The sequence below is a fragment of the Misgurnus anguillicaudatus genome, chromosome 21, assembly GCF_027580225.2.
Source record: "Misgurnus anguillicaudatus chromosome 21, ASM2758022v2, whole genome shotgun sequence".
NCBI lineage: Eukaryota > Metazoa > Chordata > Actinopteri > Cypriniformes > Cobitidae > Misgurnus > Misgurnus anguillicaudatus.
Window position 1 is genome coordinate 56,490,343 of NC_073357.2, and position 14,888 is coordinate 56,505,230.

General features: G+C 35.7%; 1 protein-coding gene across 1 annotated transcript in view; it reads left to right on the forward strand.

Annotated features, from left to right (window-relative positions):
- The window catches only part of ano1a (anoctamin 1, calcium activated chloride channel a), a 51,730-nt gene extending 40,444 nt beyond the window's left edge, over nucleotides 1-11,286 (forward strand). Inside the window, exons 20-25 of the mRNA XM_073859424.1 lie at nucleotides 1,106-1,242; nucleotides 4,347-4,499; nucleotides 6,073-6,125; nucleotides 7,187-7,371; nucleotides 7,480-7,585; nucleotides 10,355-11,286. Coding sequence (XP_073715525.1) covers nucleotides 1,106-1,242; nucleotides 4,347-4,499; nucleotides 6,073-6,125; nucleotides 7,187-7,371; nucleotides 7,480-7,585; nucleotides 10,355-10,552 — 832 coding nt within the window. The 3' untranslated portion in view covers nucleotides 10,553-11,286. The remainder of the gene's footprint in view (nucleotides 1-1,105; nucleotides 1,243-4,346; nucleotides 4,500-6,072; nucleotides 6,126-7,186; nucleotides 7,372-7,479; nucleotides 7,586-10,354) is intronic.
- The last annotated feature ends 3,602 nt before the right edge of the window (nucleotides 11,287-14,888 follow it).

A 14,888-nucleotide genomic window follows, 5' to 3' on the forward strand; every position in this document is an offset into this window, starting at 1 on the left:
AAATATTTTTTGCCGTGCATATATGTATCTACAGTACACTGCAAAAACATTTTTCAAGAAAAAAATTCTTAGTATTTTTGTCTTGTAGTAAAAATATCTAAAAACTCTTAAATTAAGATGCTTTTTCTTGATGAGCAAAACAACCTAAGAAAATAAGTCTAGTTTTTAGACCAAACATATCAAATTTAAGCGATTTTGTGCATAAAACAAGCAAAAAAATCTGCCAATGGGGTAAGCAAATTTTTCTTGAATTTTTTTTTATTTAGTGTTTAGAAAAAATTTTCAAGATTTTTTGCTTACCCCATTGGCAGATTTTTTTTTTTTGCTTGTTTCATGCACAACATCACCCAAATTTGACATTATTGGTCTAAAAACTAGACTCTACTTCTCGGGTAATTTTGCTCATCAAGAAAATACATCTTAATTTAAGAATTTTAGCTATTTTTACTGAAAACAAGACAAAAATGCTAAGAAAATGTTTTCTTGAAAATCATCTTTTGCAGTGTAAATGGTACATATTAGGACAGTGGTTCTCAAACTGGGGTCCGGGGCCCTCATGGGGTCGCGAGATGGTGCCAGGGGGGCCCCAGTTTTATGACATTTTATAAAATACATTCATTTATCATGAATTCTGTGTAATTAAACATAAAAAAATAAAGCTACTAACCAACGGCACTACTTTGTATAACTTAAAATGTTTTTTTAATTAAAATGTTAAATTTTAGAACAGTTTTTGTCATAAATTTTCTTTGGGGGGGCCGCGAAGGAATGCACCGTACACAAGGGGGGCCGCACGCGAAAAAAGTTTGAGAGACACTGTATTAGGACCTTTATAAAGGGTACCATCCCAGTGACAGCTTTTATACCGTTTTGGACTAAATTAATTGTACAGTGTGCACCTGGCTTGAGGCCAAATGTTTTTAGCGTAACACAAAACAGTCATACGTTTAGGAATGATTGGTGTTTAGCTTCCTCGAAAATCTATGGAGCTCTGTGGAATGTGGCGAGTGCAGATTCTTGTTGACACGTCATTGAACGGACACGCTTGTGTTCTCTAAATCATCCATATCTGTGCAAAACTATTATATATTCGCATATCTTACAGTAAACTGAAGAAATATTTCCGACAACGCAAGATGGACAAGAAGCAGCAGGAAGAGCTAAACAAAACTCTTCAGCGTCACGAGAAGGACCACTTCCTAGGGCCCTTTGTCGGACTCAACCCGGAGTATATGGAAATGAGTGAGTCACTTCACAAATCACACCCATACAAATACACAAACATTTGTTTGCGCTCTCGTAGTCCTGCGGCAATACGGCTTTATCAGAGATCTACTGTAATTACAACCTCCTCGTATGAATAATTAAATTCCTACAGAGTCCATTCCAACTAATTGAAATGTCTGAACGCAACTCAACAGATTTATTTAGTCTCCCAACATCTTTTCTCACCCGTCTATTTGAAGCACTATTACTGATGCTTAATTTGAAGGCAAGCCGTTGTGCGTGGTAAAGAGGTAGATGCACGTCTGTTCTGTGAAGGATCTGTTGTGGTTTATATGTGCGTGTTGCTGGCACCTCCTCATCTCTGCTACAGCGTGGGCCGCCCTTCTGCTAACACAGAGGCATTATGGGTCCAGTGATGTGAGATTATGAGATTTAGCTCTGGCCTGCATTCATTAATAACATGCCACCCCCTCATCTCTCCGTCCTTCTATCTCTCTTTCTGCCCTCCGCTTTACTCCTATGATGGGAGCCTGGATATGTTTTAAATACTGAGCAGGGATTAGAAACTAAAATGCATCATTCTTTTAAAATATAAAATAGAGGTAGACTTTACTATAAGATTGAAAAAAATAATAGGTAAGACTTTAGGAAGGTTGTATTTTTTAATTAAGGAATAATTGACGACAGGCCTTTGAATTAAGCACACCCAAGGTAATAATGCGGCACGACGTGAAGCAAAGTCAATTAACGCTTATACCACAGTTACCACAGACACTGCTCTGGTGGTTATTTTAAGACATTTGACAGGTCAGGTGTGCAGTAATCGAAAAATAATGCATACCTGTGGAACATTTCTCAACCAATCAGAATAAAGCATTCAACAGCCCTATGGTATAATAATGCACTACAATTAATGAGCTCCATATGTCAAAATGAGATAATGATTTGAATCGAATGCTCTCGGCACGTAATATGCATTCATTAAATACTTTCGCTTCATATACTTTCGCATCAAGTACTTTCACTTCAAATTGGCTTAATCACGGCCTCAGGCTATTCAAGAATACCGGTTTGTTAGCAGAATCTATTAAGAAATAAAATTAAAACATGTCAGATGCATTTTAGATGGTTTTGCATTTAAGTTCTTTGATAGTTTTTCAACATTTTTTAATCTTAGTTCATATTAAATTCAGCATTTACTATTAAAGGTGCAGTGTGTAATTTTTAAAAGGATCTTTTAAAAGAATGCTAAATAATATTCAATACAATATTATCAGGTGTTTATAAAGACCTTTCATAATGAACCCTTATGTGTTTATTACCTTAGAATGAGACGTTTTTATCTACATACACGGAGGGTCCCCTTACATGGAAGTCGCAATTTTGGGCCGCCATGTTTCTACAGAAGCCCTTAACGGACAAAATTTTGTCACCGACGATGACATGTTTGTTCGGTGGCTGCTATCATAGCTTCTCTATGTGTTTCAAAAGCGAGGGGTGAGCAGTGGACTGAGCCGTTGGTTGCAATTCGCAACCTCACCACTATATGCTGCTAAAATTTACACACTGCACCTTTAAAACGAAAACATTTTATTGTTAACATTAGTTGATGCACAATGAACTTACACTAACAGCTGTACTGGCATTAACTTAAGCTGACATAACATAAGCTGTTTCTGCATTTCTGGAGTACATATAGAGTAGTATTACATCCTTTATATCTCCGAAGAGTCTTTAGTTTAATCAGATTTATAAAAGAAAGATTAGCCGAATCTTTCCGATAACGTACAAAAAAATGAAGAAGGAGGAGTTACTACCGCGGGAGGAGCGAGTACGAGTCATGCAACACTATACAACACTGTTTAACTGTTTAACTTATGATTCACTACATGTTCGTGTCATTTATATAATATGCACGCGCTTATTTCCAACATAAGACAGAAGTCTTACTTACCGCATGCAACTCGTGACCCGGTTGGGACTTTTCAATGAAATCCAGCACACACGCAAAACTCCGCTGCTACCCCAGATAATAAACTATATCCATTGTTTCCATAAGGCTGACTTTCTTCTCCTTACATCCAAAAACACACTTCTTCTTTTGTGCCATTGTTGAGTTTTGAAATTAAACAAAGCTGTTGTGTGATGTGATGTTTGTAAGTTCTAGAGTCTCCCGCTGATTGACGGGTGGGCAGGGTTTTCCGGGGGAAGTGCCCATAAAAGTGATACGTATAGAAACCCCTGAAACGTTAGCTGGACCTGTATTCGAAAAAACTTTCCGAAACTTGTACGAACCCTGGTGAAGTGCATTCGGCACAGAAATACTCAGTAACACGCCAAACTTTGCCTACGTTTAGCACGAGGAAACAACTCTATAACTGTGTTAATAAGTCAGAATGCATGAAATACCATTGAACCACCCCTTTAACTAACATGAACATTATGCTGATATAGTTCATGTTAGCTAATGCATTACTAATGTTAACAAATACAACCTTATTGTAAAATGTTATCTAAAAATAATATCATAATAATCCTGTCATGAAAAATGTGTGAAAAGTTTCGCAAGAATATGCATAAACAAAAACAAAAGGTAACACATATGCAGAATAGTCATTTTGGTCCATAATCTTTTTGGATTTTGATATAATTTTTGTATTATTTATTATTCATGGGACTCTAAGCCAACAGCTACAGTAGAAATATCTGGGAAAGCAAAATGGTTCAAAAAGATGTAAGAGGAAACCCCAAGAGAAATGCATTGCCCTTAGGCTCATTTCAAGATGCAATCTCTTTGAAATACTCTTGGTTTTTGGTTTTGATCTTAAGGTCCGCACAAAAGGCAGATCTGAATATGATTGCTGCAGAAACTATTATAAAAATATTGCAATGAATACACAATTCGCCCTATTTTTTTCTCATGGTGACATTAAAAGAGTTTCCCAGCATGTACACATCTGATTTATTTCTCTGTTTGATGTAATATTCCTCATGACCCATTCATTTGTTTGTACAACCAATATGTTCTCAGCATATGTTTATGAGTAATTGTGTGAGTTGTATATCAGAGAAAGCTTCTATGAAAGTTTGATGGTGTTGTTTTTTCTTCTCTTATCTAGTCATCCAGTTTGGGATGGTGACCTTATTTGTGGCTTCTTTTCCACTGGCCCCTCTTTTTGCTCTTCTCAATAACGTCATTGAGATCCGCCTTGACGCCAAAAAGTTCGTCACTGAGCTGAGAAGACCCATCGCCGTCAGAGCCAAAGACATCGGTCAGTATCTGCACACCCATCTTTACTTTCTATCAGTTTTATAAGATGGTACTGACATCTAGAGGTGATGGAGAATATTGCATGTGGGCTCTTGACATTGACCTTGAAATTTAAAATGCATTTATTTGTATAAATAAAGGATAAAACGCTAAAAAATAAGCCTGTTATATAATGTGATTTTGTTTGCTCATTTGGTATAGCCTCACAATTGTTACAGTGAAGTCGCTTTGGATAAAAGTATCTACTAAATGTACAAATGTAAATGTTTTCTGCATTTTCTTGTTTAAAGGAAATAACATGAAACTTCAATAACTTTTTAATAGGAAAGACTTTAAAACATGGGTGAAACTAAACAAGTAAACATGTGTCTGTTAACTTAAGGACACTTTAAGAGCCTTAAGGTTGTATTTAGTGGTGGATGTTGCAATTTTGAGGGAACAAGACTTTTTAATATAATCACTAGTTTAGATTTACAAATGATAATATATAATTACTGGAAGTGATAATAAGGTTATAATGGGTGTAAAAACACAACCGCACTAGATCATCCGCGGGATGATGTCACTTATTTATGCCGCTAACAACAAGGTATCTTAAAGGGATAGTTCAGCCAAAAATGAAAATTACCCTATTTGCTCGCCCTCAAGCCATCTGAGATGTATAAATATCACATTTCAGACTAACACAATCAGTGTTATTTTAGAAAATGCTCTAATAAAGCTTTATAATGGTAGTAAATGGTGCTTCTGATTTTGAAGCCCAGAAATGTCCATCCATCCTTTACAAAAGTAATCCACACAGCTTCAGAAGGTTAATAAAGACCTTCTAAGGGCAATTGATGTGATTTTGTAATACAAATGTACATATTTAAAACTATAATAGCTTTGGGTGAACTGTCCCTTTAACTCTGACTTTTGTTTTTTATGACAGCCATACATCGCCATCTAGTGGTTGTACTTTATCTTTAAATATTCATTTATCAAGTAATATTTAACTTTTTAATGATTATGTTACTCAAAAAGCATATTCAGGTTTTGTACAGTTAAATCTCAAAATTTCATTTTTTTGCAGGGTGACATTATTTTCTTGATATTTTCAATATGCAACCTTCCCCATTTTCTCATTGTTGTCATCAAAAAGGATCTCGTTCTCATTACTATAATACAGAAAAAGTCAAATTATTACGTCAGTTATAAATCAATCCACTTCAATTTCTGCTGAATTTTTTAGAAAGTATAGACGGTTTCAGCAGTAACAACATAAACAAGCGGCTTTCGTGGTCCTCACATAACTTCCGGAAAACTCAACGAAGAATTTATATCAACAAATCCTTTTAAAATAGTTTATTTATATAGCAAGCAAAATAAACAACACGTAGATTACATAGGAACCCAAGATATTTGTTATTTTCGACGAGGTATTTGTTTAAGAGTTCAGTTTCAGCAACTAGTCAGACCATTAAACAAACAGAAATCGGAAGTAAAGTTCAGACCAGACGCTTATCGCATAACCGCACATGAGTTTTATTTATTGTGTTGCCCCCTCTTCTGATTTTTGTTTTTGTGTCTTTTAGGAATCTGGTACAATCTTCTGAGAGGTCTGAGTAAAGTGGCCGTCATTGTTAATGTAGGTTTGAAATTTCATGTATGAATTAGAAAAATATGACTGTGCTGTTTCACAATAAAGGGTTAAAGTAAATAAAGCACTGCTAAAGATTATAGCACTGAAATTAATTTTTGCTTTTTGCTAAATCATACATGGTGCTGTTGACATGAATATCATCTCATGTGGTTTGTTGAGATACTATGGCGATAGTTAAACGGGAAGAAAAAATATTTTGACTTGCAATGAAGGAGCGATTCTTTAAACGCTGCATTCACAGAAGTATTCAGACTCGCTTCTCTTTTTTCGATTTTGTTGTTGCAGCCAGATACTATAATTGTTTAATTTCATCATTTTCTCATTTTACAGTCATTATCCCATGATGACAAAGTAAAAAACAGAGTTTTAGAAATGTCTGTAAATATTTTCAAAAGAAAGACCTCATTTATATAAGTATTCAGGCCCTTTACTCAATACTTAGTTAAGGCATTTTTGGCAACAGGTACAGCCGAGAGTATTTTTTAATATGACGCAACAAGCTTTGCACACCTGGATTTGGTGATTTTCTGACATTTCTTCTTGGCAAATCCTCTCAAGCTCGGTCAGGTTGGATGGGGACCATCGATGGACTAGGGTTGCATGGAATAATCGCAACTAATCGTTTGCAACGAATCGTATATGATGTTTACATTATATATGTGTGTATAATAATTGTTAAAATAAATACACACACATGCACAAATGTTTAAGAAATATTTTGTATATAACTTTTTATATTTTTATATAATTTATATTTTATAAAAAAAATGAATATATAATATATAAATAAATAAAAATCTTAAAATTATACATGCATGTGTGTGTATTTATTTTAACATAGTTATTATACACGGTACACGCATGTATGATTTAAACCAAAACTTTTATTCTGCAAACGATTAGTTGCGATTAATCGTTATGCAGCCCTACCATGGACAGCCCTTTTCAGGTCCTGATAGGGTTCAAGTCATTGACAGAGTTGTATCCAAGCAGGTCTAGAGATCAGAACATTTTCTGAAAGTAAATTATGCTTTGTCATTTCACAGGCGTTTGTTATCGCATTCACATCTGACTTCATTCCACGCCTGGTTTATCAGTACATGTATAGTCCAGATGGGACTCTGCATGGCTTTGTCAACCACACCCTCTCATCTTTCAATGTAAGTCACTTCCAGTCTGACACAGAACCCTTGGAGCCTTTTAACCTGGGCTACAAAGTGGACATTTGCAGGTACTCGTATCACTTTCGTTCACAAAGTCTGTTTTTTTATTTGAGTTTGTAATATACTTGTTTCAGTGTACCCAATTTGACAAGAATTTGTGTTTATGTTGTGTCTAGATATAAAGATTACAGGGATCCTCCATGGTCTGACACACCGTATGAGTTCTCAAGAGAATTCTGGGCCATTCTGGCAGCCCGGCTAGCATTCGTCATCGTCTTTCAGGTAAGTTTTCACCATATTCATACAAGGACGATTACACAGGCTGCGTCTCGATCAGCTCCCTTGTTTAGTAGTCAGGGCACCATCAGGGAGTCGGCCATTTTAAGGGATTTCTCAATAGCAAAATCCTTCCAGTGCACTGGAACATTCGTTCCCTTAAAATTCCCAAAACGCAACGCATAAACCATTGAGCACTGATACTCCCCATGTTCCCTTACTGGAAATCATGTGACCTTTTCTGAAGCGCTCCAACTTAGCCCTTGTGGGTTGTTTTGGACCTTGTCTAACTTACTTAAATGAAACAAGTTAACACAACAAATTTTTCTTTTTTTTGTCTCAACCTATTTTTATCATGTTCAATCTGCTTAAATTAAAAAAATTACACATGATTGGGACCACATGAATGATTTTTGTTGCTATTACTTACTGACCAGTGAATCTGTATTTCCCAGCATGCTTTGCATGCAACTGCCTTTGGAGAGTAATTTTTAAAATTTATTTTATGCATTTTTAGGTAAAGAGAAAGACTTTATAGTGTTTGATGGTCGTTTATCTTATTGATTTAGAAGAGTTTGTGTTATATTTTTACGAATTGTTTGGTGACCATCGTGCAGAAGAGTGGCACTTGTGGTTAAGTTGTGGATGTGACGTACGTATTTTCTTTAACTGTGTTAAAGCCTGTTTGAAGATCAGTCTCTTCTCACATAATCATTCAATGTGTCATTAGCATGCTAACGTCTGCTTATGCTAATTAGTATTATATAGAAACTGACAATTGGTTTAACTAGACTTTTTTGCTTCAATGAACTTGTTTTGTCTTTGTTGAACAGACCAGAATTAATTGCCTAGAAAAGTTTTCCTTAACTGAATTAAGTTTATTGAACAAGATATTTTTATGACAAATGAAAATATATTTATTAAGTTGCAACAAAAGATTATTTATTTAAATTAACGTATTGTATTCTTGTTGTACAAGCCTAAACTAATTTCGTGGAAAGTTTTCCTTAATTCAATTATGTTGAATGAACAAACTATTTTTTTTGTTGTTGTTTGTGTACAAAAAAGGCCACTAAATTAAAAGGCTGTAAAAATGTTTCAGATTAATTTTATTCCTAATTTTTTTGATCAAAACTACCAAATGTTTACAAAATGTCCATGACTTTAACTCTTTAATTGCCAAGTTCATAAGTAGTGTCACTGATTTGGGGAAAAAACACACAAATTGACAGATTCAAATATAAAAAGTGATTGTGGACCGGATTTTTTTACCTTTTTCACTTGGGCATGCCAAAGATTGGTGAAAACATTGCATTTTTAGTTTTTGTGCAGGATCAGGTTTTTTTCTCTCTTATTTACTGCTTTTGCCCCATTGACTTCCATTATAACAACATTTTTTGATTGCAAAGCCATGACACCTTATTATCATGCATTCTTGATTGTTGACTGTTTTTCCTTTTGCTGAGAGGTAAAATTTGTAATTTTTACTGTTGATCACCATGTGGCACCATTAACCCTTTAGTAGGCCTGTGCAAAAACAGAGCTTAATTTCTGGCTTGTACTTTGAGTTATATGGAGTATAACAGCATATTAGAGAGAGAGAGAGAGAGAGAGAGAGAGAGAGAGAGTGCGTACAAACACACACACACACACACACACACACACAATAATATTCTTTTATTATGGAGTTATACTCCATATAATTTAATGTACAAGCCAGAAATTAAGCTCTGTTTTTTTTCCACAGGCCTACTAAAGGGTTAATGGTGCCACATGGTGATCAACAGTAAAAATTACAAATTTTAGCAAAAGGAAAAACCACCAACAATCAAGAATGCATGATAATAAGGTCTCATGGCTTTGCAATCAAAAAATGTTGCTATAATGGAAGTCAATGGGCCAAAAAAAAACACGAACAACTAATTAGGGAGAAAAAAATAAAAACTGATGCTGCACAAAAACTAAAAATGCATCAAAGCCAATGTTTTTACCAATCTTTGACATGACCAATACTGTGAAAAAAGAAAAAAAAACAGTCCAGCATCACTTTTTATATTGAAAATCTGTAATTTTGTGGGGTTTTTTTCTTCAAATCAGTGACACCACTTATGAACTTGGCAATTAAAGAGTTAAAATCATGGAAATTTTGTAAGCATTCGGTAGTTTTGATAAGTATGATTAACAAATTTATGAAAAATTTTTGAATAAATATTAATCTGATTTTTACAGCCGTTTAATTTAGTGGCTTTTTTTGTACACGAACAACCCGAAAGGGTAGTAAATTTGCCCGCGGTATATTGTTGAGTTTTTTTACATTTCAAAGCATTTTCTCAAAATATGTGTCAATATAAGATGTGTCACCAAAAATAATTCCATTTGCTAAAACACAGAGAAAGTTGTGGCCAAACTAAGACAATAAAAAAACAAAAATGGCCCCAACAACCCATAAGGTTAATGAATATCAATATGGTGCATCTCACAACATGCTTAATAGTCACGTCACCGGAAAATCCCAAAGTACAGAAGGGTCATTACCGTCGACCAAGAATATGTAAACAAAATACTGATTCATGATCGAGGAAGCTGATTGAGACACACCCATAATAAAACTTCTTTTAATTTCTAAATTAAATTTAACAATGTTTTGGTCATATTTCACCTTAAAATGTACCAAAAAACAGACAGATGGACAGGAATTGTTTGGGGGGGATGAAATACAGTACATTTTTGGTAACATTCATCCTAAGTAGTGATCCTCTTTTGTTCTCTATGCAGAATGTGGTAATGCTGATGAGCGACTTTGTGGATTGGCTAATCCCAGACATTCCCAAGGACATAACCGTACAGATACACAAAGAGAGGAACCTCGTGGTAGAGTTATTCATGAAGGAGGAACACGGCAAGAAGTTGAGGAACACATTCAATGATCCGAGCCCTCAGCAACTTCGCTCCCGTCCCAGCTCACAGGCATAGCCCATAATCACTCCGATTAGCCGGAATACCGTCCAGTCCGGAGTCTGTTTTAAACTCCAGCCGGCTCCTGGTGAATCATCCAAATGCCAACCTGGCAACGTGGAAAGGGTGCGGAAGAGTTACGGGAGGACCGCCGCTCCCCCTATAGGACCAACGTGGTTTCTTGGAATGTTACATTGACTGCTTACACGACAGGAAGGAGTCAAAAATGAAATTTTGTCTGTTACTGAATTAAACGCAGGTTTTTTCTATTTGCGATATGCAATTTTTGCAGGTAGGGTTATTTGGAGCTTGAGGGTCTGTATTCTTGTTTTCTGTTTTAACTGATTATTATCGTATGTAAGTTTTGCTGCTTTGGCTAATGAGCATTTTATTTAAAACAAAGCTTTTATATTGACTTTTAACATGTAAGTTTTTGAGATATGAACCTTGATCTGACTTTAAAGTGCTTTTTAAGAGTAGACATTTCATTCAGGTTAATTCTAGTTAAGAGATTAAAACAATGCTATTTATTTAAAACATAACTAAAGTTGTTCTCTATATATAATAAAATATATCAAAGTAAGGAATTTTATCTATACAAAACAAGTAAAATGCAAACATAAAATACTGTAAAAGCTAATAAAACATCATCACTTGAAGTAGTCTATAGTTTAATCTAGTTAGTACATGTGATGGTGGTGTTTTTGCGAAGGGATATAAACTTGTTTAGTGCACATTTTTGCTTTTTAGGTCCAAAAATGCTGAGAGATTGTGTATAATCCTACAATGTTAAAGAAGCCTTAATATTAATGGTTTATGCATTTTTATAAATGCATTATTACAACTATCATATTCTCAACACATTTTGGCTTCTTGTCTGAACGTTTCCTCTACCTGACATTGAACGAGCCCTGATAAATGACAACAGATATGTTAATATTGGTAAAGTATGTTGCATGTGTCTTCCATGAAAAGAAATAATCTGCCTCTAAAAGCTTGCTAGGTAATACAAATGTAATACGCGGTACGTCTTAAAACTGAATTTGTATTTTATATGTTTGCTTGACCACATGACAAAGGTTTGTAGGTTTTTTTATTTAATTGTTGTATGTCTTACAAAATTAATATCCCAGATAAAACATGACTATACAAAACTATAAAGTTCTTTATTTACTGTGTATCAAAAATGACTTTGTTATTATAAATATACACTGACTGTATCCCCTTTTATGAATGAACTGTTTAAAGACGGGTCAAGTCTTTGTCATACATAAGTTGTTGTCATGGCGTTTTAATGTTTCTATTTACAGGGTTTCTGACTGTACCCTTTGCTTTTGAATGATGTTTATAAAATAAATATGTCCTATATTAATATCACGTGTAGACATTCATTGAGTTGACGAATCATTTTTGTTTGTTTGTATTTATTCGAGTACAAAAAGCAAAAGAGGAGCGATGAAGTAACTCCAGCTAATGTCCAATTCATTTGCCAAGAATCGATTCGTTAGCTGAGTCAATCACTCGTATAAATTATTCATTCACCAGCCCCCCCAAAAAACCTGAATCTTTTACTGGACCAAATTCGCATCAGTGGGGTTTATCATAACGGAAATTTCAACCATGACATGCACCGCAATTAGTAAAAACAAGTTATGTTTTAGTTCAACCAACAGTCGAGAGTTCAAAAGATGAATTAAAAAGAATGATTCATTTGAGGTGATGTACTCGTGTTGGATGAACTAAAACTAACCCTGCTGAAAAAAACACCAGCAAAACCAGCATGGGAATAATGCTGGTCTATTCTGGGTTTTTTTTAGCAGAGAAGGATCAAGCATTTGTTTAATGTTTAAGTTTTGGTTCAACCAACACGAGTCGAGAACCGGTTCAAATGATTCATTTAAAAGAACGATTCATTTGAGTGATGTACTCGTGTTGGTTGAACTAAAACTTAAGGATAACTCTACTGAAAAATCCAGCTAAGACCAGTATAAGCTGGTTTTATCTGGTCTCCCAACTTGGTTTTTGCTGGTGAAGCTGTGTTTTGGTCTCTTTTTTAAGTTGGTTTTTAAGTAAGGCTGGAAGACCAGCTAACCCACCAGCTTTGCCAGGCTGGGAGGACCATCTTAAACCAGCTACTGCCACCTTAAACCAGCTAAATCAGCTAAGAGCTGGTCTTAGCTGGATTTTTCAGTAGGGAAGGATCAAACATTTGTTTAATGTCTAAGTTTTAGCTCAACCAACACGAGTCGAGAACTGATTCAAAAGATTCATTAAAAAGAACGATTAATTTGATTGATGTACTCGTGTTGGTTGAATTAAAATTTAAGAATAACCCTACACAAAAATCCAGCTAAGACAAGCATAAGCTGGTTTTAGCTGGTCTCCCATCTTGGTTTTAGTTGGTTTTGCTGGTGAAGCAAGCTGGTCTAGCTGTGTTTTGGTCACTTTTTAAGTTGGTTTTTAAGTAAGGCTGGAAGACCAGCTGACACCAGCTTTGCCAGGCTGGGAGGACCATCTTAAACCAGCTACTGCCTTAAACCAGCTAAATCAGCTACCAGCTGGTCTTAGCTGGATTTTTCAGTAGGGAAGGATCAAACATTTGTTTAATGTCTAAGTTTTAGCTCAACCAACACGAGTCGAGAACCGATTCAAAAGATTCATTAACAAGAACGATTAATTTGATTGATGTACTCGTGTTGGTTGAATTAAAATTTAAGAATAACCCTACTCAAAAATCCAGCTAAAACAAGCATAAGCTGGTTTTAGCTGGTCTCCCATCTTGGTTTTAGTTGGTTTTGCTGGTGAAGCAAGCTGGTCTAGCTGTGTTTTGGCCACTTTTTAAGTTGGTTTTTAAGTAAGGCTGGAAGACCAGCTGACCCACCAGCTTTGCCAGGCTGGGGAGGATCATCTTAAACCAGCTACTGCCACCTTAAACCAGCTAAATCAGCTAAGAGCTGGTCTTTGTTGGATTTTTCAGTAGGGAAGGATCAAACATTTGTTTAATGTCTAAGTTTTAGCTCAACCAACACGAGTCGAGAACCGATTCAAAAGATTCATTAACAAGAACGATTAATTTGATTGATGTACTCGTGTTGGTTGAATTAAAATTTAAGAATAACCCTACTCAAAAATCCAGCTAAAACAAGCATAAGCTGGTTTTAGCTGGTCTCCCATCTTGGTTTTAGTTGGTTTTGCTGGTGAAGCAAGCTGGTCTAGCTGTGTTTTGGTCACTTTTTAAGTTGGTTTTTAAGTAAGGCTGGAAGACCAGCTGACCCACCAGCTTTGCCAGGCTGGGGAGGATCATCTTAAACCAGCTACTGCCACCTTAAACCAGCTAAATCAGCTACCAGCTGGTCTTTGTTGGATTTTTCAGTAGGGAAGGATCAAACATTTGTTTAATGTCTAAGTTTTAGCTCAACCAACACGAGTCGAGAACCGATTCAAAAGATTCATTAACAAGAACGATTCATTTGATTGATGTACTCGTGTTGGTTGAATTAAAATTTAAGAATAACCCTGCTGAAAAATCCAGCTAAGACAAGCATAAGCTGGTTTTAGCTGGTCTCCCATCTTGGTTTTAGTTGGTTTTGCTGGTGAAGCAAGCTGGTCTAGCTGTGTTTTGGTCACTTTTTAAGTTGGTTTTTAAGTAAGGCTGGAAGACCAGCTGACATTAGCTTTGCCAGGCTGGGAGGACCATCTTAAACCAGCTACTGCCACCTTAAACCAGCTAAATCAGCTACCAGCTGGTCTTAGCTGGATTTTTCAGTAGGGAAGGATCAAACATTTGTTTAATGTTTAAGTTTTAGCTCAAACAACACGAGTCGAGAACCGATTCAAAAGATTCATTAACAAGAACGATTCATTTGATTGATGTACTTGTGTTGGTTGAATTAAAATTTAAGAATAACCCTGCTGAAAAATCCAGCTAAGACAAGCATAAGCTGGTTTTAGCTGGTCTCCCATCTTGGTTTTAGTTGGTTTTGCTGGTGAAGCAAGCTGGTCTAGCTGTGTTTTGGTCACTTTTTAAGTTGGTTTTTAAGAAAGGCTGGAAGACCAGCTGACCCACCAGCTTTGCCAGGCTGGGAGGACCATCTTAAACCAGCTACTGCCACCTTAAACCAGCTAAATCAGCTACCAGCTGGTCTTAGCTGGATTTTTCAGTAGGGAAGGATCAAACATTTGTTTAATGTTTAAGTTTTGGTTCAACCAACACGAGTCGAGAACCGGTTCAAATGATTCATTAAAAAGAACGATTCATTTGAGTGATGTACTTGTGTTGGTTGAACTAAAACTTAAGGATAACTCTACTGAAAAATCCAGCTACCAGCAGCTGGTTTTATCTGGTCTCCCAACT